The sequence below is a fragment of the Phyllobates terribilis genome, unplaced genomic scaffold (genome assembly GCF_046119375.1).
Source record: "Phyllobates terribilis strain yellow unplaced genomic scaffold, ASM4611937v1 Scaffold_25__1_contigs__length_18738178, whole genome shotgun sequence".
NCBI lineage: Eukaryota > Metazoa > Chordata > Amphibia > Anura > Dendrobatidae > Phyllobates > Phyllobates terribilis.
This window is the reverse complement of record NW_027362785.1, coordinates 16,577,960-16,602,102: the sequence shown is the minus strand read 5'-3', so window position 1 is coordinate 16,602,102 and position 24,143 is coordinate 16,577,960. Positions and strand designations below refer to the sequence as shown.

General features: G+C 52.2%; 1 protein-coding gene across 1 annotated transcript; it reads left to right on the top strand.

Moving 5' to 3' along the window:
- The first annotated feature begins 1,918 nt into the window (after positions 1-1,918).
- Positions 1,919-6,836, top strand: LOC141176394 (tripartite motif-containing protein 14-like). The gene has a single exon (XM_073660372.1). It carries the CDS (start codon positions 2,177-2,179, stop codon positions 3,707-3,709), a length of 1,533 nt encoding a protein of 510 aa, XP_073516473.1. The 5' UTR covers positions 1,919-2,176; the 3' UTR covers positions 3,710-6,836.
- The last annotated feature ends 17,307 nt before the right edge of the window (positions 6,837-24,143 follow it).

Here is a 24,143-nt window from a genome sequence, read left to right as displayed (position 1 = left end):
CATTCTTACTTAATCATGACTGATTGATCGCCAGCCCTGTCCTCATCAACACCCACACCTGTGTTAATGGATCAATCACTAAAACGATGTTAGCTGTTCCTTTTAAGGCTGGACTGCAATGATGTTGAAATGTGTTTTGGGGGTTAAAGTTCATTTTCTGGGCAAATATTGACTTTGCAAGTACAGTAATTGCTGTTAAGCTGAACACTCTTTGACATTCAGGAGTATATGCAAATTGCCATTACAAAAAATGAAGCAGTAAACTTTGGAAAAATTACTATTTGTCTCATTCTCAATACTTTTGGCCATGACTGTACAAGGAGAGGTGGCAAACACAATTAACAGAGACCTGCCATAAATTTACTCCTAGCTGAGGAAGATTTAGTTCCTGGCTTCAAAAGAATTCAACAGAAATCTGCAGTCGCGCCAGCACAAAATATGTAATATCTAAAGTTCCACACGTCCGATAATAATGGGGCCCATATTTTTAGTGGCAGGGTCAGCCAAGGAGCAAAGTTCATAATTTTCCGTAGCGGTACGCTCCTCCGGGGAGCGGTAACACAAAAGTACAAAATAGCAGACCGCAACTATAACATGTGTGGTCTCTAAAAAAAGGTAAATTCATAATGGAAAATATTTTACCACTTTTGCGCTACTGCGATCAACCAGAGACATCGCAGAAACCAGATATGCTAATAAAAATATGAAGGCTGGAGCCCAGCCCATGTGAGGTCATCACAGGGGGTGTGTGGGCAGGTCTCCCCCTTAGGCATAAAACACACATCCGAAGGAGGGGGGGGCAGTGTTCATTGCCGGGGGGGAATAGACTCTATAAGCAAAGGATCACGTTCGATAATGGTCAAATCAAATTGGGGCGCCCCCCCCTCCAGCTATACTAAGTCATCTCTGCGAACTTTATAGTAAGTTTCTTCTTTAATCCTGTTTTATTTGTGTAACTGTATATTCTGTACTGATTGTCCCCCTTTTGTAAAATCTTTGTATATTTTTCCTAAACACTGCCTCCCTTTTGGATTAAATATAAAATTGAATAGTTCTGTTTCTTTTGCCCTGTAATAGTTTCTTTTCTCAAAGCCATATGCTACCAGAACACAGGCATGTGTAGTATATTTCAAATTGGGTCGGTGGTGGCAGCGAATAATATTAATTGGCTGTCGTGAAGCTGACAGTAACCGTACAGGGGTGTATACACATATTCCATGCATTACAATCCGGAGGTGTGTACGTCATATGCTTTCTGCTCGCTTGCCAATGCCTACGTAGTGAGTAATCTGGAATGTGTATGCGCGAATCCCTGCTCAATCCTGACAAAGTGACAGCAGCGGTGGGATATTGTGTGATCTCCCCAGTGTCGTCGCTGACGGGGGTATCCGACTGTGGTTTGGGGGTTAGAGGGTATCTGACTGTTGCACGGGGTTGGGTGGCATCAGACTGTGGCTCCGGGAGTAGGGGTTATCTGACTGGCATGGGGGTTAGGGGCGTATCTGACTGGGGCTTGGGGGGGTATCTGACTCTGGCACAGTGGCTGGGGGTATTTGACTGTGGCACAGTGGTTGGGTGGCATCTGACTGTGGCACAGGGGTTGGGTGGCATCTGACTGTGCCACAGGGGTTGGGTGGCATCTGACTGTGGTGCATTTGTGTAATGGTTCTCACTCCTTTCATGGCTGCAGTCTTCCCGGTGAGGAAGTTGGTGTTTTCTGTTGACAGTTCCACTTGACTGTAGAAGGTTATTGCCGGTGGTTTCCGGGCTGGTGTCCCTGGCAGTGAACTTTGACTGAGTACAGGTTGCACCTCTTATGTAATCAGAGATTATCCTGATACTTGAGTCTCCTGGTTACACAGTGATAATCAGATGTGGAGGGGCGTTAACCCTCCCAGAACTTCACGCTCAGTGTCAGTAAGCTGCTGGTTGTACACTTGTTCCTGCGGGAATAGAGATTTTAATGTTGGATGTTCCTCCCCAGGTCAATGTGCAGATCACTCTCTGCAATATATATGACTTTATTTACAGTATCTAGAGACAACAAGACTACTGGGCGAGATACGCCTGACGACGAGTGGAGTTCACCTTTGCTTGCGCAAATAGTCTAAAGTCCATTTGATCGATACTTGAGGTGGGGTAAAGCTCATCCGCGGTTCATTCAGCATTTACCGTGATGGCGTCTGCTGCTCCGACTGAACCTCTTACCTGTCCCAACTGCCAGAACAAGAGTGCGGATACTGGGGCCGTCTCATGTGAGCACAACTTCTGCTGGGTGTGCATTGACTGTGTACTGGACAAGCAGCGAGGAGTCCACACGCATCATGAGTGCCAAATGGAGGAGCGGCCTATTCAGGCGCACAGAATCCTGGAGGTGGCGGGGCACCACAGCGGCATCACCTGCACTTATTGCGTTCACTCCCCAGTTCCAGCGATAAAGTCCTGCGTCATGTGTGAAGCTTCTCTCTGTGATACCCACCTGGCCGTCCACAGCAAGTCACCAGAACATGTCCTGATCGAACCCACCACGGCCCTACGGAACCGGAAATGTTCCATCCATAAGAAGATCCTCGAGTATTACTGCACCGCCGATGCCACCTGCGTCTGCGTCTCCTGCATTCTCTTCGGAGATCATAGAGGACATCGGGTGGAGACGTTTGATGTTGTCTCCGAGAGGAAGAAGAAAAGACTTCAACTCGACCTGAACAGACTCGCCTCAAAGAGTGAAGAAACAGAGAAGAATATCCAAACTCTGCAGACTCGTCGAGGAGAAGTAAAAGTCAAAACATCAGATGTAACTGAGAGAGTGACGGCACTGTTTAGAGACATCAGGAGACAGTTGGACACACTGGAGAAGAAAGTCTTGAGCGAGATCTCCAGACAGGAGGAGCAGGTGTCACTCTCGGTCTCCAAGCTCATCCAACACCTGGAGCTCCAGAAGGATTCACTGTCCACCAAGATGTCCTATTTAGAGGAGCTGTGTACCAAGACTGACCCTCTCATCGTCATACAGGAGCAGGAATCCGAGAGCGAAGACTTCTGTGACGTAGAGGAGGACGCGGACGACTGGCGTGACAGGCAGATCTATAGAGTACCCGGTGTGGATGAGGGTCTGGTCTCAGTGACTTTACACACAGGATTATGTGGCATAATGGCCGGCATAAAGAAAGGGATCAACGTCCAGGGAGCTGTGGACGTATTACTGGATGTCAACACAGCCGGCAACGACATCCAAGTATCCGGAGACTTGAAAGCTGCATCTTGGTCACATATCAACCAGAACTACCCAGAAAAGCCTGGAAGGTTCCAGTATGATCAGGTACTTAGTACCAGGAGCTTCAGTTCAGGGCGGCATTTCTGGGAGGTGGAGACAAGTGAGACAGGAGTTTGGTTTCTGGGGATGTGTTACCCCAGCATTGATCGCAGGGGGCGCCAGTCATGGATTGGAGATAATAACAAGTCATGGTGTTTACGGCGCTATGATAATGTCCAGTACTCGGTGATACATGATGGGAAATGGCTGCAGTTACCCCACAGTGTGTCCTGCCAGTTACTGGGGGTTTACCTGGACTACGAAGCTGGCCAGCTGTCCTTCTATGAGCTCCGAGACCCTATAAGACACTTACACACCTTCAGTACCACCTTCATCGAGCCCCTGCACGTAGCCTTCAGTGTGTACAAATCATGGGTGCGCATCAGTGGCTATTAGTGGGTGACCGATCCTCCCGGTTTAGTGCCTAATAAGAGACCAGGGGCAGCATCAGGGCCCACGAGTGGGCAACTCATCCTCCCGATTTTGTGCCTGATAATGGACACCGGGGCAGCATCAAAGGCCAGGAGTGGGCTCTCAATGTAGTGTCTGATATTATACACCGGGGGCAGCGTCAGGGGCCAGGAGTGGGCTCTCAATGTAGTGTCTGATATCACACACTGGGGGCAGCGTCAGGGGCCAGGAGTGGGCTCTCAATGTAGTGTCTGATATCATACACCGGGGGCAGTATCAGGGGCCAGGAGTGGGCTCTCAATGTAGTGTCTGATATTATACACCGGGGGTAGCGTCAGGGGCCAGGAGTGGGCTCTCAATGTAGTGTCTGATATCATACACTGGGGGCAGCGTCAGGGGCCAGGAGTGGGCTCTCAATGTAGTGTCTGATATCATACACCGGGGGCAGCGTCAGGGGCCAGGAGTGGGCTCTCAATGTAGTGTCTGATATTATACACCGGGGGCAGTATCAGGGGCCAGGAGTGGGCTCAATGTAGTGTCTGATATCATACACCGGGGGCAGCGTCAGGGGCCAGGAGTGGGCTCTCAATGTAGTGTCTGATATCATACACTGGGGGCAGTATCAGGGGCCAGTAGTGGGCTCAATGTAGTGTCTGATATCATACACCGGGGGCAGTATCAGGGGCCAGGAGTGGGCTCTCAATGTAGTGTCTGATATCATACACAGGGGGGCAGCGTCAGGGGCCAGGAGTGGGCTCTTAATGTAGTGTCTGATATCATACACCGGGGGCAGCGTCAGGGGCCAGGAGTGGGCTCTCAATGTAGTGTCTGATATTATACACCGGGGGCAGTATCAGGGGCCAGGAGTGGGCTCAATGTAGTGTCTGATATTATACACCGGGGGCAGTATCAGGGGCCAGGAGTGGGCTCTCAATGTAGTGTCTGATATTATACACCGGGGGTAGCGTCAGGGGCCAGGAGTGGGCTCTCAATGTAGTGTCTGATATCATACACTGGGGGCAGCGTCAGGGGCCAGGAGTGGGCTCTCAATGTAGTGTCTGATATCATACACCGGGGGCAGCGTCAGGGGCCAGGAGTGGGCTCTCAATGTAGTGTCTGATATTATACACCGGGGGCAGTATCAGGGGCCAGTAGTGGGCTCAATGTAGTGTCTGATATTATACACCGGGGGCAGTATCAGGGGCCAGGAGTGGGCTCAATGTAGTGTCTGATATCATACACCGGGGGCAGCGTCAGGGGCCAGGAGTGGGCTCTCAATGTAGTGTCTGATATTATACACCGGGGGCAGTATCAGGGGCCAGGAGTGGGCTCAATGTAGTGTCTGATATTATACACCGGGGGCAGTATCAGGGGCCAGGAGTGGGCTCAATGTAGTGTCTGATATTATACACCGGGGGCAGTATCAGGGGCCAGGAGTGGGCTCTCAATGTAGTGTCTGATATCATACACAGGGGGGCAGCGTCAGGGGCCAGGAGTGGGCTCTTAATGTAGTGTCTGATATCATACACTGGGGGCAGCGTCAGGGGCCAGGAGTGGGCTCTCATTGTAGTGTCTGATATTATACACCGGGGGCAGCGTCAGGGGCCAGGAGTGGGCTCAATGTAGTGTCTGATATCAGACACTGGGGGCAGTGTCAGGGGCCAGGAGTGGGCTCTCAATGTAGTGTCTGATATCATACACCGGGGGCAGTATCAGGGGCCAGGAGTGGGCTCTCAATGTAGTGTCTGATATCATACACCGGGGGCAGTGTCAGGGGCCAGGAGTGGGCTCTCAATGTAGTGTCTGATATCAGACACTGGGGGCAGTGTCAGGGGCCAGGAGTGGGCTCTCAATGTAGTGTCTGATATCATACACCGGGGGCAGTATCAGGGGCCAGGAGTGGGCTCTCAATGTAGTGTCTGATATCAGACACAGGGGGCAACGTCAGGGGCCAGGAGTGGGCTCTCAATGTAGTGTCTGATATCATACACAGGGGGGCAGCGTCAGGGGCCAGGAGTGGGCTCTCACTGTAGTGTCTGATATCATACACCGGGGGCAGTATCAGGGGCCAGGAGTGGGCTCTCAATGTAGTGTCTGATATCAGACACTGGGGGCAGTGTCAGGGGCCAGGAGTGGGCTCTCAATGTAGTGTCTGATATCATACACCGGGGGCAGTATCAGGGGCCAGGAGTGGGCTCTCAATGTAGTGTCTGATATCAGACACAGGGGGCAACGTCAGGGGCCAGGAGTGGGCTCTCAATGTAGTGTCTGATATCATACACAGGGGGGCAGCGTCAGGGGCCAGGAGTGGGCTCTCACTGTAGTGTCTGATATCATACACCGGGGGCAGTATCAGGGGCCAGGAGTGGGCTCTCAATGTAGTGTCTGATATCAGACACAGGGGGCAACGTCAGGGGCCAGGAGTGGGCTCAATGTAGTGTCTGATATTATACACCGGGGGCAGCGTCAGGGGCCAGGAGTGGGCTCTCAATGTAGTGTCTGATATCAGACACAGGGGGCAGCATCCAATTCATGGAGTGAAGAAGATAATGTAAAGCCACCCCATGTTATTTGATATTGAAACCGTTCACAATGTAGCGTTGTCGCTCCAAGGAGAACCGCCGACCCAGAAAACCAGAAGAAATATTCCAGGTGTCGGCAAGTGGATAAAATCTTCAAAGCTTTATTTCAGAACATGTAGGTAAAGATTCCTGATGGTAGATGAGATGTCGGTCTGACGCGTTTCAGGCACGAGCCGCCCCTGGTCACGGCGTACAGTACAAAGAAACGCTGGCCAATGACCCCTGAATCTGTTCTGTGTTCAGAGACCCCTGAATCTGTTCTGTTCTTTGTTCGGAGACCCCCTGAATCTGTTCTTCTTTGTTTGGAGACCCCTGAATTTGTTCTGTTCTGTGTTCGGAGACCCCCTGAATCTGTTCTGTTCGTGTTCGGAGACCCCCTGAATCTGTTCTGTTCGTGTTCGGAGACCCCCTGAATCTGTTCTTATGATCTCTAATTTGTGAATCGTACAGCCAGTCTGTGATGTTGCGAGCGTTGCATTGCACCCTGTACACACATATTAGTGTTGCAATTAATAAATGAATTAATCTTGTGTGTCATTGATCTCATTTATCTACATACTGGCACTTGTTACATTTTGCACCTACACATTTAAAAACCCCTTCATTGAAAGCCGGGTCTGCGGATTATATACAGACGAGGGGAAGGACACTGCCACAGGATTTACCCTCCCACCAGTCTCATCAAGGACGGGTCCTGGAAGAGAACAGGTGTGTATGTATGTATATATATGTATGTATATATTGTTAATGATCGTCTTCATTTCACTGTATTGTGGGTTATATGCAGTGCTAAAAGCACCGTTATTGTGATTTTGGGGATTCTTTCCTGTAACCTCCTGCGGTGACGTCCTCTGTACTCTTAATGATCTGCTCCTTTCTTTTCCTCAATCTTTAATCACAGACCTTTCTCTCTGATCCTTCATTGTTGGAGCAGATTTTCTTCGCTCTAATAAATTCCCCAAATGGGATGGAATAATGGGGTGATGGGGTGACATGGGGGTAACGTGGTGTTACCGCTGACAGGCTTGAGGTACATTTCATTCCCCAATTCTGAACGGCCTTCCAATGTGAAGTCCGAACAATCTATTGTTTTATTTGATCCAGAAAAGGTGAAAATTTATTTCATTAGAAATGATGTATGGGTTCGACAGTCACCAGAGAGGACGTGGGTTAGGAAAAGCCCTATTGGGGCATTCGAGGAACAACTTATTGAAAGATCCCCCCTGGGACCTACATACACCCCCCACTCACATCCCCATCTCAGCGGGCCATGGGACCTCTCCAGAGAGGAGCGGACACGTTGTGAGGAGGGTGGGGGTCTGGGCAGGCCTGTATTTTCCACTAGGCACTGGGGGTCCAGATCCTAGGGCGGCGGGTCGCAGGGGGCGGCGCCCGGGTCAAAATATATATATAAAAAATATATATATATATATATTTTTTTTACTCGCCCTCCCTCCTCCAGGTTCTTTAGAAAACGGGCATCTTTCTGGAGGAGGGAGGGGCAGCAGCGCATTCATTTTTTTTTTTTTTGCATCTTTTCGACGCGAATACAAATGAACCTCCATTTGCGCCGGCACTTCCACGTGCGGTGGTGTGAACACACTGATGACGTCACGCCGGCACTTCCAGGGTCAGAGGAGCTCCAATCAGCTTCACTGACCCCACGTGCGGTGGTGTGAACACACTGATGACGTCACGCTGGCACTTCCGGGATCAGAGGAGCTCCAATCAGCTTCACTGACCCCACGTGCGGAGGTGTGAACACACTGATGACGTCACGTTGGCACTTCCGGGATCAGAGGAGCTCCAATCAGCTTCACTGACCCCACGTGCGGTGGTGTGAACACACTGATGACGTCAGGCTGGCACTTCCGGGATCAGAGGAGCTCCAATCAGCTTCACTGACCCCACGTGCGGAGGTGTGAACACACTGATGACGTCACGCTGGCACTTCCGGGATCAGAGGAGCTCCAATCAGCTTCACTGACCCCACGTGCGGAGGTGTGAACACACTGATGACGTCACGCTGGCACTTCCGGGATCAGAGGAGCTCCAATCAGCTTCACTGACCCCACGTGCGGTAGTGTGAACACACTGATGACGTCGCGCCGGCACTTCCGGGATCAGAGGAGCTCCAATCAGCTTCACTGACCCCACGTGCGGTGGTGTGAACACACTGATGACGTCACGCCGGCACTTCCGGGATCAGAGGAGCTCCAATCAGCTTCACTGACCCCACGTGCGGTGGTGTGAACACACTGATGACGTCACGCCGGCACTTCCAGGGTCAGAGGAGCTCCAATCAGCTTCACTGACCCCACGTGCGGTGGTGTGAACACACTGATGACGTCACGCCGGCACTTCCGGGATCAGAGGAGCTCCAGTCTGCTTCACTGACCCCACGTGCGGTGGTGTGGACACACTGATGACGTCACGCTGGCACTACCGGGATTAGAGGAGCTCCAATCAGCTTCACTGACCCCACGTGCGGTGGTATGAACACACTGATGACGTCACGCCGGCACTTCCGGGATCAGAGGAGCTCCAGTCAGCTTCACTGACCCCACGTGCGGTGGTGTGAACACACTGATGACATCACGCCGGCACTTCCAGGGTCAGAGGAGCTCCAATCTGCTTCACTGACCCCACGTGCGGTGGTGTGGACACACTGATGACGTCACGCTGGCACTACCGGGATTAGAGGAGCTCCAATCAGCTTCACTGACCCCACGTGCGGTGGTATGAACACACTGATGACGTCACGCCGGCACTTCCGGGATCAGAGGAGCTCCAGTCAGCTTCACTGACCCCACGTGCGGTGGTGTGAACACACTGATGACATCACGCCGGCACTTCCAGGGTCAGAGGAGCTCCAATCTGCTTCACTGACCCCACGTGCGGTGGTGTGAACACACTGATGACGTCACGCTGGCACTTCCAGGGTCAGAGGAGCTCCAATCAGCTTCACTGACCCCACGTGCGGTGGTATGAACACACTGATGACGTCACGCCGGCACTTCCGGGATCAGAGGAGCTCCAGTCAGCTTCACTGACCCCACGTGCGGTGGTGTGAACACACTGATGACATCACGCCGGCACTTCCAGGGTCAGAGGAGCTCCAATCTGCTTCACTGACCCCACGTGCGGTGGTGTGAACACACTGATGACGTCACGCTGGCACTTCCAGGGTCAGAGGAGCTCCAATCAGCTTCACTGACCCCACGTGCGGTGGTGTGAACACACTGATGACGTCACGCTGGCACTTCCGGGATCAGAGGAGCTCCAAACAGCTTAACTGACCCCACGTGCGGTGGTGTGAACACACTGATGACGTCACGCTGGCACTTCCGGGATCAGAGGAGCTCCAATCAGCTTCACTGACCCCACGTGCGGTGGTGTGAACACACTGATGGCGTCACGCTGGCATTTCCGGGATCAGAGGAGCTCCAATCAGCTTCACTGACCCCACGTGCGGTGGTGTGAACACACTGATGACGTCACGCTGGCACTTCCAGGGTCAGAGGAGCTCCAATCAGCTTCACTGACCCCACGTGCGGTGGTGTGAACACCACTGATGACGTCGCGCCGGCACTTCCAGGGTCAGAGGAGCTCCAGTCTGCTTCACTGACCCCACGTGCGGTGGTGTGAACACACTGATGACGTCACGCTGGCACTTCCAGGGTCAGAGGAGCTCCAATCAGCTTCACTGACCCCACGTGCGGTGGTGTGAACACACTGATGACGTCACGCTGGCACTTCCGGGATCAGAGGAGCTCCAATCAGCTTCACTGACACCCACGTGCGGTGGTGTGAACACACTGATGACGTCACGCCGGCACTTCCGGGATCAGAGGAGCTCCAGTCTGCTTCACTGACACCCACGTGCGGTGGTGTGAACACACTGATGACGTCACGCTGGCACTTCCAGGGTCAGAGGAGCTCCAATCAGCTTCACTGACCCCACGTGCGGTGGTGTGAACACACTGATGACGTCACACCGGCACTTCCAGGGTCAGAGGAGCTCCAGTCTGCTTCACTGACCCCACGTGCGGTGGTGTGAACACACTGATGACGTCACGCCGGCACTTCCGGGATCAGAGGAGCTCCAATCTGCTTCACTGACCCCACGTGCTGTGGTGTGAACACACTGATGACGTCGCGCCGGCACTTCCAGGGTCAGAGGAGCTCCAATCTGCTTCACTGACCCCACGTGCGGTGGTGTGAACACACTGATGATGTCACGGCGGCACTTCTGGGGTCAGAGGAGCTCCAATCAGCTTCACTGACCCCACGTGCGGTGGTGTGAACACACTGATGACGTCACGCCGGCACTTCCGGGGTCAGAGGAGCTCCAATCAGCTTCACTGACCCCACGTGCGGTGGTGTGAACACACTGATGACGTCACGCCGGCACTTCCAGGGTCAGAGGAGCTCCAGTCTGCTTCACTGACCCCACGTGCGGTGGTGTGAACACACTGATGACGTCACGCCGGCACTTCCGGGGTCAGAGGAGCTCCAATCAGCTTCACTGACCCCACGTGCGGTGGTGTGAACACACTGATGACGTCACGCCGGCACTTCCGGGGTCAGAGGAGCTCCAATCAGCTTCACTGACCCCACGTGCGGTGGTGTGAACACACTGATGACGTCACGCCGGCACTTCTGGGGTCAGAGGAGCTCCAATCAGCTTCACTGACCCCACGTGCTGTGGTGTGAACACACTGACGTCGCGGCGGCACAATGACATCATCCTGCCGACATCAGTGCAGAGTGCCGCAGAGGACAAGACGGAGCCTGGAGCAGGTGAGCGCTCAGAGCCGAAGGTGCGGGGAGTCTATGGGGGGGGGACTGTGTGTGGAGGAGAACATGGCCGGGGGGTTCTCTGTGTGGAGGAGAACATGGCCGGGGGGTTCTCTGTGTGGAGGAGAACATGGCCGGGGGGTTCTCTGTGTGGAGGAGAACATGGCCGGGGGGTTCTCTGTGTGGAGGAGAACATGGCCGGGGGGCTCTCTGTGTGGAGAATGGGGACGGGAGGGCTCTGTGTGTGTAGAATATGGATGGGGGGGCTCTGTGTGTGGAGAATATGGGTGGGGGGCTCTATGTGGAGAATGTGGCCGCGTAGGGCATGTGTATATATAGGTGCACAGGGCGGGTGTGTATATATAGGGGCACAGCGTAGGGCATGTGTATATATAGGTGCACAGGGCGGGTGTGTATATATAGGGGCACAGCACAGGGCGGGTGTATATATAGGGGCACAGCGTAGGGCGTGTGTATATAGGGCACAGCGTAGGGGTGTATATATAGGGGCACAGCATAGAGGTGTATATATAGGGGCACAGCACAGGGTGTGAGTATATATAGGGGCACAGCATAGGGTGTGTATATATAGGGGCACAGTGTAGGGCATGTGTGTATATAGGGGCACAGCGTAGGGCATGTGTGTATATAGGGGCACAGCGTAGGGCATGTGTATATATAGGGGCACAGGGCGGGTGTGTATATATAGGGGCACAGCGTAGGGCGTGTGTATATAGGGCACAGTGTAGGGGTGTATATATAGGGGCACAGCATAGAGGTGCATATATAGGGGCACAGCATAGGGCGTGTATATATAGGGGCACAGCATAGGGTGTGTATATATAGGGGCACAGCATAGGGTGTGTATATATAGGGGCACAGTGTAGGGCATGTGTGTGTATATAGGGGCACAGCACAGGGTGTGTGTATATAGGGGCACAGTGTAGGGCATGTGTGTATATAGGGGCACAGCGTAGGGCGTGTGTATATATAGGGGCACAGCATAGGGTGTGTATATATAGGGGCACAGTGTAGGGCGTGTGTGTATATAGGGGCACAGCGTAGGGCGTGTGTGTATATAGGGGCACAGCGTAGGGCGTGTGTGTATATAGGGGCACAGCGTAGGGCGTGTGTATATATAGGGGCACAGCATAGGGTGTGTATATATAGGGGCACAGTGTAGGGCATGTGTGTATATAGGGGCACAGCGTAGGGCGTGTGTGTATATAGGGGCACAGTGTAGGGCATGTGTATATATAGGTGCACAGGGCGGTTGTGTATATATAGGGGCACAGCACAGGGTGGGTGTATATATAGGGGCACAGCGTAGGGCGTGTGTATATAGGGCACAGCGTAGGGGTGTATATATAGGGGCACAGCGTAGGGGTGTATATATAGGGGCACAGCATAGAGGTGCATATATAGGGGCACAGCATAGGGCGTGTATATATAGGGGCACAGCATAGGGTGTGTATATATAGGGGCACAGTGTAGGGCATGTGTGTATATAGGGGCACAGCACAGGGTGTGTGTATATAGGGGCACAGGGGGTGTATATATAGGGGCACAGCATAGGGTGTGTATATATAGGGGCACAGTGTAGGGCGTGTGTGTATATAGGGGCACAGTGTAGGGCGTGTGTGTATATAGGGGCACAGCGTAGGGCGTGTGTGTATATAGGGGCACAGCGTAGGGCGTGTGTGTATATAGGGGCACAGCGTAGGGCGTGTGTGTATATAGGGGCACAGCGTAGGGCGTGTGTATATATAGGGGCACAGCGTAGGGTGTGTATATATAGGGGCACAGTGTAGGGCATGTGTGTATATAGGGGCACAGCGTAGGGCGTGTGTGTATATAGGGGCACAGCACAGGGTGTGTGTATATAGGGGCACAGGGGGTGTATATATAGGGGCACAGCGTAGGGCGTGTGTGTATATAGGGGCACAGGGGGTGTATATATAGGGGCACAGCACAGGGCGTGTGTATATAGGGGCATAGCGTAGGGGGCGTGTGTATATAGGGGCACAGGGGGTGTATATATAGGGGCACAGCGTAGGGCGTGTGTATATAGGGGCATAGCGTAGGGGGCGTGTGTATATAGGGGCACAGGGGGTGTATATATAGGGGCACAGCGTAGGGTGTGTATATATAGGGGCACAGCGTAGGGCATGTGTATATATAGGTGCACAGGGCGGGTGTGTATATATAGGGGCACAGCACAGGGCGGGTGTATATATAGGGGCACAGCGTAGGGCGTGTGTATATAGGGCACAGCGTAGGGGTGTATATATAGGGGCACAGCATAGAGGTGTATATATAGGGGCACAGCACAGGGTGTGAGTATATATAGGGGCACAGCATAGGGTGTGTATATATAGGGGCACAGTGTAGGGCATGTGTGTATATAGGGGCACAGCGTAGGGCATGTGTGTATATAGGGGCACAGCGTAGGGCATGTGTATATATAGGGGCACAGGGCGGGTGTGTATATATAGGGGCACAGCGTAGGGCGTGTGTATATAGGGCACAGTGTAGGGGTGTATATATAGGGGCACAGCATAGAGGTGCATATATAGGGGCACAGCATAGGGCGTGTATATATAGGGGCACAGCATAGGGTGTGTATATATAGGGGCACAGCATAGGGTGTGTATATATAGGGGCACAGTGTAGGGCATGTGTGTGTATATAGGGGCACAGCACAGGGTGTGTGTATATAGGGGCACAGTGTAGGGCATGTGTGTATATAGGGGCACAGCGTAGGGCGTGTGTATATATAGGGGCACAGCATAGGGTGTGTATATATAGGGGCACAGTGTAGGGCGTGTGTGTATATAGGGGCACAGCGTAGGGCGTGTGTGTATATAGGGGCACAGCGTAGGGCGTGTGTGTATATAGGGGCACAGCGTAGGGCGTGTGTATATATAGGGGCACAGCATAGGGTGTGTATATATAGGGGCACAGTGTAGGGCATGTGTGTATATAGGGGCACAGCGTAGGGCGTGTGTGTATATAGGGGCACAGTGTAGGGCATGTGTATATATAGGTGCACAGGGCGGTTGTGTATATATAGGGGCACAGCACAGGGTGGGTGTATATATAGGGGCACAGCGTAGGGCGTGTGTATATAGGGCACAGCGTAGGGGTGTATATATAGGGGCACAGCGTAGGGGTGTATATATAGGGGCACAGCATAGAGGTGCATATATAGGGGCACAGCATAGGGCGTGTATATATAGGGGCACAGCATAGGGTGTGTATATATAGGGGCACAGTGTAGGGCATGTGTGTATATAGGGGCACAGCACAGGGTGTGTGTATATAGGGGCACAGGGGGTGTATATATAGGGGCACAGCATAGGGTGTGTATATATAGGGGCACAGTGTAGGGCGTGTGTGTATATAGGGGCACAGTGTAGGGCGTGTGTGTATATAGGGGCACAGCGTAGGGCGTGTGTGTATATAGGGGCACAGCGTAGGGCGTGTGTGTATATAGGGGCACAGCGTAGGGCGTGTGTATATATAGGGGCACAGCGTAGGGTGTGTATATATAGGGGCACAGTGTAGGGCATGTGTGTATATAGGGGCACAGCGTAGGGCGTGTGTGTATATAGGGGCACAGCACAGGGTGTGTGTATATAGGGGCACAGGGGGTGTATATATAGGGGCACAGCGTAGGGCGTGTGTGTATATAGGGGCACAGGGGGTGTATATATAGGGGCACAGCACAGGGCGTGTGTATATAGGGGCATAGCGTAGGGGGCGTGTGTATATAGGGGCACAGGGGGTGTATATATAGGGGCACAGCGTAGGGTGTGTATATATAGGGGCACAGCGTAGGACGTGTATATATAGGGGCACATAAGAAAGGGGGGAGTGGGGTTGCACCACCAATACTAATCCTGATATATATGAAAGGGGGTGCTACGTCATGTAGAGAAAGAGTACATGAACTCATTGGCGGTTTTTCGTTTGGTTAGGAAGTGTTGAAGAATGCGAACAATTTTTTGAATTCCTCAACACAAATTCACTTAACATCTTTCTTATTCTACTTCAGCCACCTCAGCTATCTTCTTGAACCTCAAGATCTCTATTCATGGGGATCGAATTCTGACAAGCCGACTACTACCAACAACCTCCTTCTATTCTTGAGCTTCCATCCATTGCATACCAGACAGGGTGTTCCTGTCGGGCAATTTTTGAGAACAAGACACAACTGTACACAGGATGAAGATTTTCGCCACAAAGCTGAAGATCTTACACACCACCTTAAAAAGAGGGGCTATCCAAGAAAGGTGATCTCCAGAGCCTAGCAGCGGGCTAGGTCCCAGACACAAGAGACCCTCCTCACCCCTAAGAAGAGATACCAGAACATGGACCTACGGTTCATTACCAACTACATGGATCAATGGGAAGAGGTGAGAAATATTCTTGATAAACGTTGGGATTTATTAAAAACGGACCGGCAGACATCGTCAGTCCTAACGGACCGCCCTTGATTGACGGCAAGAAGAGCTCCTACCGAGGGGGATATCTTGACTAGAAGCCATTTTCAAAGACCCACATGTAAACTCAACAGGGGCATTTCGCTTAATGGTTCCTTTCCTTGTGGGGACTGTAATGTATGCCAGTACATGCACCCCACCCGTGACAAATTCATTAATCCCTTCGACAATGAAACCTATCACATCAGGAGTTACATTAACTGTAAAACGAAGTGCGTAATTTATGCCATTATTTGGCCCTGCCATCAGGTCTATGTGGGACAGACCTCACAGGAGCTGAGGAAACGCATACAGAAGCACTTCTCCACCATTAACTTGGCAGCTGCAGATCTCAAGAAGGGTTAGATCCAGGGCCAGCTCCAGGTTTTTCTGGGCCCTGGGCGACAGAGTCTTAGTGGCCCCTTTAACACATACCACGATTCATGATGCACAGATACCGCAGAGAAATATATATATAGTACAATGCAAAGATTTCACTTCTTACATTACATGAGTGATATCTATTGTAAATTCTATAATAGCTCAGAAACCGGCGAATCGTTCCACACAGAATACTGGCCCCCATATAAGGCTCCATACGGAATACTGGCCCCCATATAAGCGCTTCATACGGAATACTGGCCCCCATATAAGGCTCCATACGGAATACTGGCCTCCATATAAGGCTCCATATGGAATACTGGCCCCCATATAAGGCTCCATACAGAATACTGGCCCCCATATAACGCTCCATACAGGATACTGGCCCCCATATAACGCTCCATACGGAATACTGGCCCCCATATAACGCTCCATACAGGATACTGGCCCCCATATAACGCTCCACACAGAATACTGGCCCCCATATAAGGCTCCATACGGAATACTGGCCCCCATATAACGCTTCATACGGAATACTGGCCCCCATATAAGGCTCCATACGGAATACTGGCCTCCATATAACGCTTCATACGGAATACTGGCCCCCATATAACGCTCCATACGGAATACTGGCCTCCATATAAGGCTCCATATGGAATACTGGCCCCCATATAAGGCTCCATACAGAATACTGGCCCCCATATAACGCTCCATACAGGATACTGGTCCCCTTATAAAGCTCCATACAGGATACTGGCCCCTATATAACGCTCCATACAGGATACTGGTCCCCTTATAAAACTCCATACAGGATACTGGCCCCCATATAACGCTCCATACAGGATACCGGTCCCCTTATAACGCTCCATACAGGATACCGGTCCCCTTATAACTCTCCATACAGGATACTGGCCCCCATATAATGCTGCATGCAGGCTGTTACCCCCCACATAATGCCCCATACAGGCTGTCCCCCCCTTATAATGCTCCATGCAGGCTATTACCCCCCACATAATGCCCCATACAGGCCCCCCCCTTTTAATGCTCCATGCAGGCTGTTCCCCCCCACATAATGCACTATGCTGGCTGCCCCCCCCTTTATAATGCCCCATGCAGGATGTCCCCCCCCCCCTTTATAATGCCCCATGCAGGATGCCCCCCCCTTCTCTTTATAATGCCCCATGCAGGCTGCCCCCCCCCCTTTATAATGCCCCATGCAGGATTTCCCCCCCCCTTTATAATGCCCCATGCAGGCTGTTCCCCCTTCTCTTTATAATGCCCCATGCAGGCTGTTCCCCCCCCTTTATAATGCCCCATGCAGGATGTCCCCCCCTTCTCTTTATAATGCCCCATGCAGGCTGTTCCCCCCCCTCTATATAATGCCCCATGCAGGATTCCCCCCCCTCTATATAATGCCCCATGCATGCTGTCACCCCTCCTCTATATACTGCCCCATGCAGGATGTCCCCCCCCCTTTATAATGCCCCCATGCAGGATGCCCCCCCCCTTCTCTTTATAATGCCCCATGCAGGCTGTTCCCCCCCCTCTATATAATGCCCCATGCAGGATGTCCCCCCCCCCTTTATAATGCCCCATGCATGCTGTCACCCCTCCTCTATATAATGCCCCATGCAGGATGCCCCCCCCCTTCTCTTTATAATGCCCCATGCAGGCTGTCCCCCCCCCTCTATATAATGCCCCATGCAGGATGCCCCCCCCTTCTCTTTATAATGCCCCATGCAGGATGTCCCCCCCCCTTTATAATGCCCCATACAGGATGCCCCCCCCTTCTCTTTATAATGCCCCATGCAGGCTGTCCCCCCCCCTCTATATAATGCCCCATGCAGGATGTGCCCCCCCTTTATAATGCCCCATGCAGGATGCCCCCCCCTTCTCTTTATAATGCCCCATGCAGGCTGTTCCCCCCCCTCTATATAATGCCCCATGCAGGATGCCCCCCCCCTTCTCTTTATAATGCCCCATGCAGGATGTCACCCCCCCTTTATAATGCCCCATGCAGGATGCCCCCCCCCCCTTCTCTTTATAATGCCCCATGCAGGCTGTCCCCCCCCCCCCTCTATATAATGCCCCATGCAGGATGTGTGTCACCCTGGCCTGGATGCCACAAGTGTAAATAAAGCTGTGTCTGAGAGCAAGGGGGAGGTTCTCTGGTCAGGGGAACATTAGCATGCAATGCCTCCTGTCTCAGGCCAGTAGGGGGAGCTGGCTGCCCCTATAAAAGCTGGTACTGGGGACAGGGTTAGAGAGAACTGGATGGCCTGTCTCAGCTTTGAGACGTGTCCCGGAGCAGAGCAGGGACAGAAAGTTGTGTTGCACCTAAGAGGAAGTGTGGCAGGAGGAGAGAGCCACAAGCCAGAGACAAGAGGCGAAGAGAGCCTGTCTTGGCAGAGAAAAGACTTAATTTCATCAGACTTTGGTGTCTGAGGCTGGAAGGATTCCACATCCCCCAGCAGAGAACCAGTCCGCAAGGGACTGTACATTCCTTGGCCTAAGAAGCCTGGAGGCCCTGCCACAACCGAAGGGACCAGTAAAGCTCGGAAACGTGGGCTGTTACCCTATCAGGAGGAGATAGCCAGAAGGAGCGCAGAAAGCACGGTAGGCCCACACCCTCACCCTGACCAGGCCCAATTTCCCCGTTGCTCTCAGACATCCAGGTCCCCTCCTAGCTGGGACTGTTTGTGGGTCAGTTTACCTGTTTAGTAAAGACCCTGGACTGCAACCTGTTGTCTGTGTGCTCCTTGCTCCTCCAGCACTATCAGCACCGGGACTCTCACTACCATCACTCCCACCATCCACTATACTGCCCTGGGGCCGCACTCTTCCCGTGGGGAGTCACACCATCCCAGCTGCACACCTCATCAGCCCCAGCGGTCTGCCCTGCAGCGGCGGTTCCTAATGACCGCAAATCCACAGGTGGCGTAGTCGGACATTATCAATAGCACATAACGGACTACCACTGGCCTGACCACCCTGAGCCACGGAACCGGGTTGCCACTACTACCCCCATCGTTCCCTATTGCCCGGATCCGAGTGCCCCACGGCCCAGGGGGCGAGTCAGATGCCCCCCCCTTCTCTTTATAATGCCCCATGCAGGCTGTTCCCCCCCCCCCTCTATATAATGCCCCATGCAGGATGCCCCCCCCCTTCTCTTTATAATGCCCCATGCAGGATGCCCCCCCTTCTCTTTATAATGCCCCATGCAGGATGGCCCCCCTCTCTTTATACTGCCCCATGCAGGCTGTCACCCCCCCCTCTTTATAATGCCCCATGCAGGATGCCCCCCCCTTCTCTTTATAATGCCCCATGCAGGCTGTCCCCCCCCCCCCTCTATATAATGCCCCATGCAGGATGTCCCCCCCCCTTTATAATGCCCCATGCATGCTGTCACCCCTCCTCTATATACTGCCCCATGCAGGATGTCCCCCCCCATTTATAATGCCCCCATGCAGGATGCCCCCCCCCCTTCTCTTTATAATGCCCCATGCAGGCTGTTCCCCCCCCTCTATATAATGCCCCATGCAGGATGTCCCCCCCCCTTTATAATGCCCCATGCATGCTGTCACCCCTCCTCTATATACTGCCCCATGCAGGATGCCCCCCCCTTCTCTTTATAATGCCCCATGCAGGCTGTTCCCCCCCCCTCTATATAATGCCCCATGCAGGATGTCCCCCCCCTTTATAATGCCCCATGCAGGATGCCCCCCCTTCTCTTTATAATGCCCCATGCAGGCTGTCCCCCCCCCTCTATATAATGCCCCATGCAGGATGTGCCCCCCCTTTATAATGCCCCATGCAGGATGCCCCCCCCTTCTCTTTATAATGCCCCATGCAGGATGCCCCCCCCTTCTCTATATAATGCCCCATGCAGGATGTGCCCCCCCTTTATAATGCCCCATGCAGGATGCCCCCCCCTTCTCTTTATAATGCCCCATGCAGGATGTCACCCCCCCCTTTATATAATGCCCCATGCAGGATGCCCCCCCCTTCTCTTTATAATGCCCCATGCAGGATGTCACCCCCCCCCTTTATATAATGCCCCATGCAGGATGCCCCCCCCCCTCTCTTTATAATGCCCCATGCAGGATGTCACCCCCCCCTTTATATAATGCCCCATGCAGGATGCCCCCCCCCTTCTCTTTATAATGCCCCATGCAGGATGTCACCCCCCCTTTATAATGCTCCATGCAGGATGCCCCCCCCCCTTCTCTTTATAATGCCCCATGCAGGCTGTCCCCCCCCTCTATATAATGCCCCATGCAGGATGTCACCCCCCCTTTATAATGCCCCATGCAGGATGCCCCCCCTTCTCTTTATAATGCCCCATGCAGGCTGTTCCCCCCCCCCCTTTATAATGCCCCATGCAGGATGCCCCCCCCTTCTCTTTATAATGCCCCATGCAGGCTGTCCCCCCCCTCTATATAATGCCCCATGCAGGATGCCCCCCCCTTCTCTTTATAATGCCCCATGCAGGATGGCCCCCCTCTCTTTATACTGCCCCATGCAGGCTGTCACCCCCCCCTCTTTATAATGCCCCATGCAGGATGCCCCCCCCCTTCTCTTTATAATGCCCCATGCAGGATGGCCCCCCTCTCTTTATAATGCCCCATGCAGGATGCCCCCCCTTCTCTTTATAATGCCCCATGCAGGCTGTCCCCCCCCCCCTCTATATAATGCCCCATGCAGGATGCCCCCCCCCTTCTCTTTATAATGCCCCATGCAGGATGTCACCCCCCCCTTTATATAATGCCCCATGCAGGATGCCCCCCCTTCTCTTTATAATGCCCCATGCAGGATGCCCCCCCTTCTCTTTATAATGCCCCATGCAGGATGCCCCCCCTTCTCTTTATAATGCCCCATGCAGGATGCCCCCCCCTTCTCTTTATAATGCCCCATGCAGGATGTGCCCCCCCTTTATAATGCCCCATGCAGGATGCCCCCCCCTTCTCTTTATAATGCCCCATGCAGGATGGCCCCCCTCTCTTTATACTGCCCCATTAAGGCTGTCACCCCCCCCTCTTTATAATGCCCCATGCAGGATGCCCCCCCCTTCTCTTTATAATGCCCCATGCAGGCTGTTCCCCCCCCCCTCTATATAATGCCCCATGCAGGATGTCCCCCCCTCCTCTTTATAATGCCCCATGCAGGCTGTTCCCCCCCCTCTATATAATGCCCCATGCAGGATGTCCCCCCCTCCTCTTTATAATGCCCCATGCATGCTGTCACCCCTCCTCTATATACTGCCCCATGCCTCCATACATTAAAAAAAAAAAATCAAATACTCACCTCCCTTCTCCTCACCTGCTACCTGCTGCCCGCTGCCCGCCGCTCGCTGCTCGGCTCCGAACTCCAGCGTTGTCGGTGTCTTCCCGCTCAGCGCTCCCTGTGACGGCTCAGGGGAGGGTGTGGTGAAAAGACGTCACCGCGCCCTCTGACCTGAGACGTCACAGGGAGCGCAGAGCAGGAAGAGAGCTGATCTGCGGAGGCACGGGGAGAGGTAAGTATCTGGCTGCCGGGGCCCTGAGCAAGCGGCGGAGAAGGGCGGGCACTGACACCACTCTCCTCCGCCCATAGCCCAGCGGGGTGCGCGACCGCCAGTGGGCCCCTCTGCCTGCTCAGGGCCCCGGCATTTGCCCGGGTGCGCCGGGTGCTGACGCCGGCCCTGGTTACATCACTTACTTCAGTGGCTTCCCATTATCTCAATTACCATCAGGGCAGCCTTACCGACACTCGTATCGTGGGCCCCCAAAAAAATAAATGGATCGGGTAGGGGTGACAATCTAACAGAGTCACGATGGATCTATGAATTACACTCAGTAGCTCCTTTTGGACTAATTGAGGAACTTCTATTCTCAGGCTTCTTGGGTCAATAGTTGATGTGACCTTCAGGTCCTACGTATATTGTCTTTTATCTAATTTTTTCTAATTCTTATTTTTATAAGGGACTTCTTGGAGGCGATATATACATGTGAAAAAGACTTGGGTATACTAATAGATCACAGACTGAACATGAGTCAACAGTGTGATGCAGCAGCAAAAAAGGCAAATACAATTCTGGGATGTATTAACAGAAGCATACAGTCTAGATCACGTGAAGTCATTATCGGTCTTTACTCCTCTTTGGTCAGACCTCATCTGGATACTGTGTCCAGTTCTGGGAGGTATTAGGAGAAGCATAGAGTCTAGATCACGTGAAGTCATTATCGGTCTTTACTCCTCTTTGGTCAGACCTCATCTGGAATACTGTGTACAGTTTTGGGCACCACATTTTAAAAAAGACATCGACAAACTGGAGCAAGTTCAGAGAAGAGCGACCAGAATGGTGACTGGTCTGCAAACCATGTCCTATGAGGAACGGTTGCAGGATTTGGGAATGTTTAGCTTGCAAAAAAGAAGACTGAGAGGAGACTTAATAGCTGTCTACAAATATCCCAAGGGCTGTCACATTGTAGAAGGATCATCTTTATTCTCATTTGCACAAGGAAAGACTAGAAGCAATGGGATGAAACTAAATGGGAGGAGACACAGATTAGAGATTAGAAAAAACTTATATATATATTTATATATATATATTAAGCTATAGTCAGTGATATACATGCAGACCCCGATAATACACAGCTACAGTCAGTGATAGACATGCAGACCCCAATAATACATATTTACAGTCAGTGATATACTAGGAGGGATAGCTAATACTAGAGAAGAGAGAGAGAGGATTCAAAAAGACCTAAATAAACTGGAGCAGTGGGCAGCAACCAACAGAATGGTTTTTAACAGGGAAAAATGCAAAGTACTACATCTGGGCAATAAAAATGAAAAACGCATATACAGAATGGGAGGAATAGAGCTAAGCAACAGTACATGTGAAAAAGACTTAGGTATACTAATACATAGACCGAACATGAGTCAACAGTGTGATGCAGCAGCAAAAAAGGCAAATACAATTCTGGGATGTAGTAACAGAAGCATACAGTCTAGATCACGTGAAGTCATTATCGCACTTTACTCCTCTTTGGTCAGACCTCATCCGGAATATTGCGTCCAGTTTTGGGCGCCACATTTAAAAAAAGACATTGACGAGGAGACAGACGTGTGAAGCAGCGCTCCTGCTGGCACCCGAGTCTTATCTCGGCCATTCCCGGCTGTTTACTGCCTTACCTACCGGGAACAATACCGGGTTGAAGTCGGGAGTCAGCGGAGACGTCGGGTGTGGGTCCGGAGCCCTTGAGAAGGTGTTGTGGAACACCGCGGAGTCCGCGGCCTGGTCGGGCGGCCTCCTGCATCACCGCTTCCGCCCCCTCTTTCCCCGGAGTGGTCCGACACTCCGTGAGCTCTGCAGTCTCTGAGAAGTTCAGCAGCAGCGGAGAGGTCCATGGAGACACGCACCGGAGTCCTGTGATCGGAGTCGGTGGTGAGTGGGAGAGATAGCTGGGAGGGAAGAAGGGACGGCGGCCATCTTACTGATTCTCTCCCCTCTGGAAACGGAGAGCAAAGTTTGCAGCATTCCGCTCCTCATTCCACAGTAAAGGCTAAATGGGCCAGGACTGTAATGGTGTTTTAACCCCACATGGGTTGGAATCCACTTTATTTTCTTATACCGTGACTCCATTCCTGTGGAGACAGCTACGTGGAGTTACCTATGATACAAACTATAGTCTCCACGCTGCTGCTGCCAGATTCTTCTTCTCCTGTGTTTTCTAACACAAGTCTGCCATCTCCTGGATCTTCTGGGAAAGTAGATAACACCAAGCTATTCCCAATATACAGTAACATGACTATGTCCGGTGCTTAACCCACTATGTTAACCCCAAGATGAGGTGACTCCTATTGCATAGACTTCAATAAAAGCGGCACGGCGCATTTCTACTCACAGAGAACAGTAGAAGGGTCCCTGCAAAGCAGGGAGAAAATGGCCACACATGTTCATATATATATCTAAAATATTGTCTTTATTGAAATATAAATACCACATCACAATACATATCTATACACGAACGGACCACATCATGGATACATGATGCTGGAGACCAAAAATGGTGAATAAAATAAAACACCAAAAACAAAAAAACGTAAAATCCTGTGACACAGGATATAGTGGATATCTAAGAGGAAAAAATCTTTAGCCAATATATATATCTCCTATTAGATGCAATT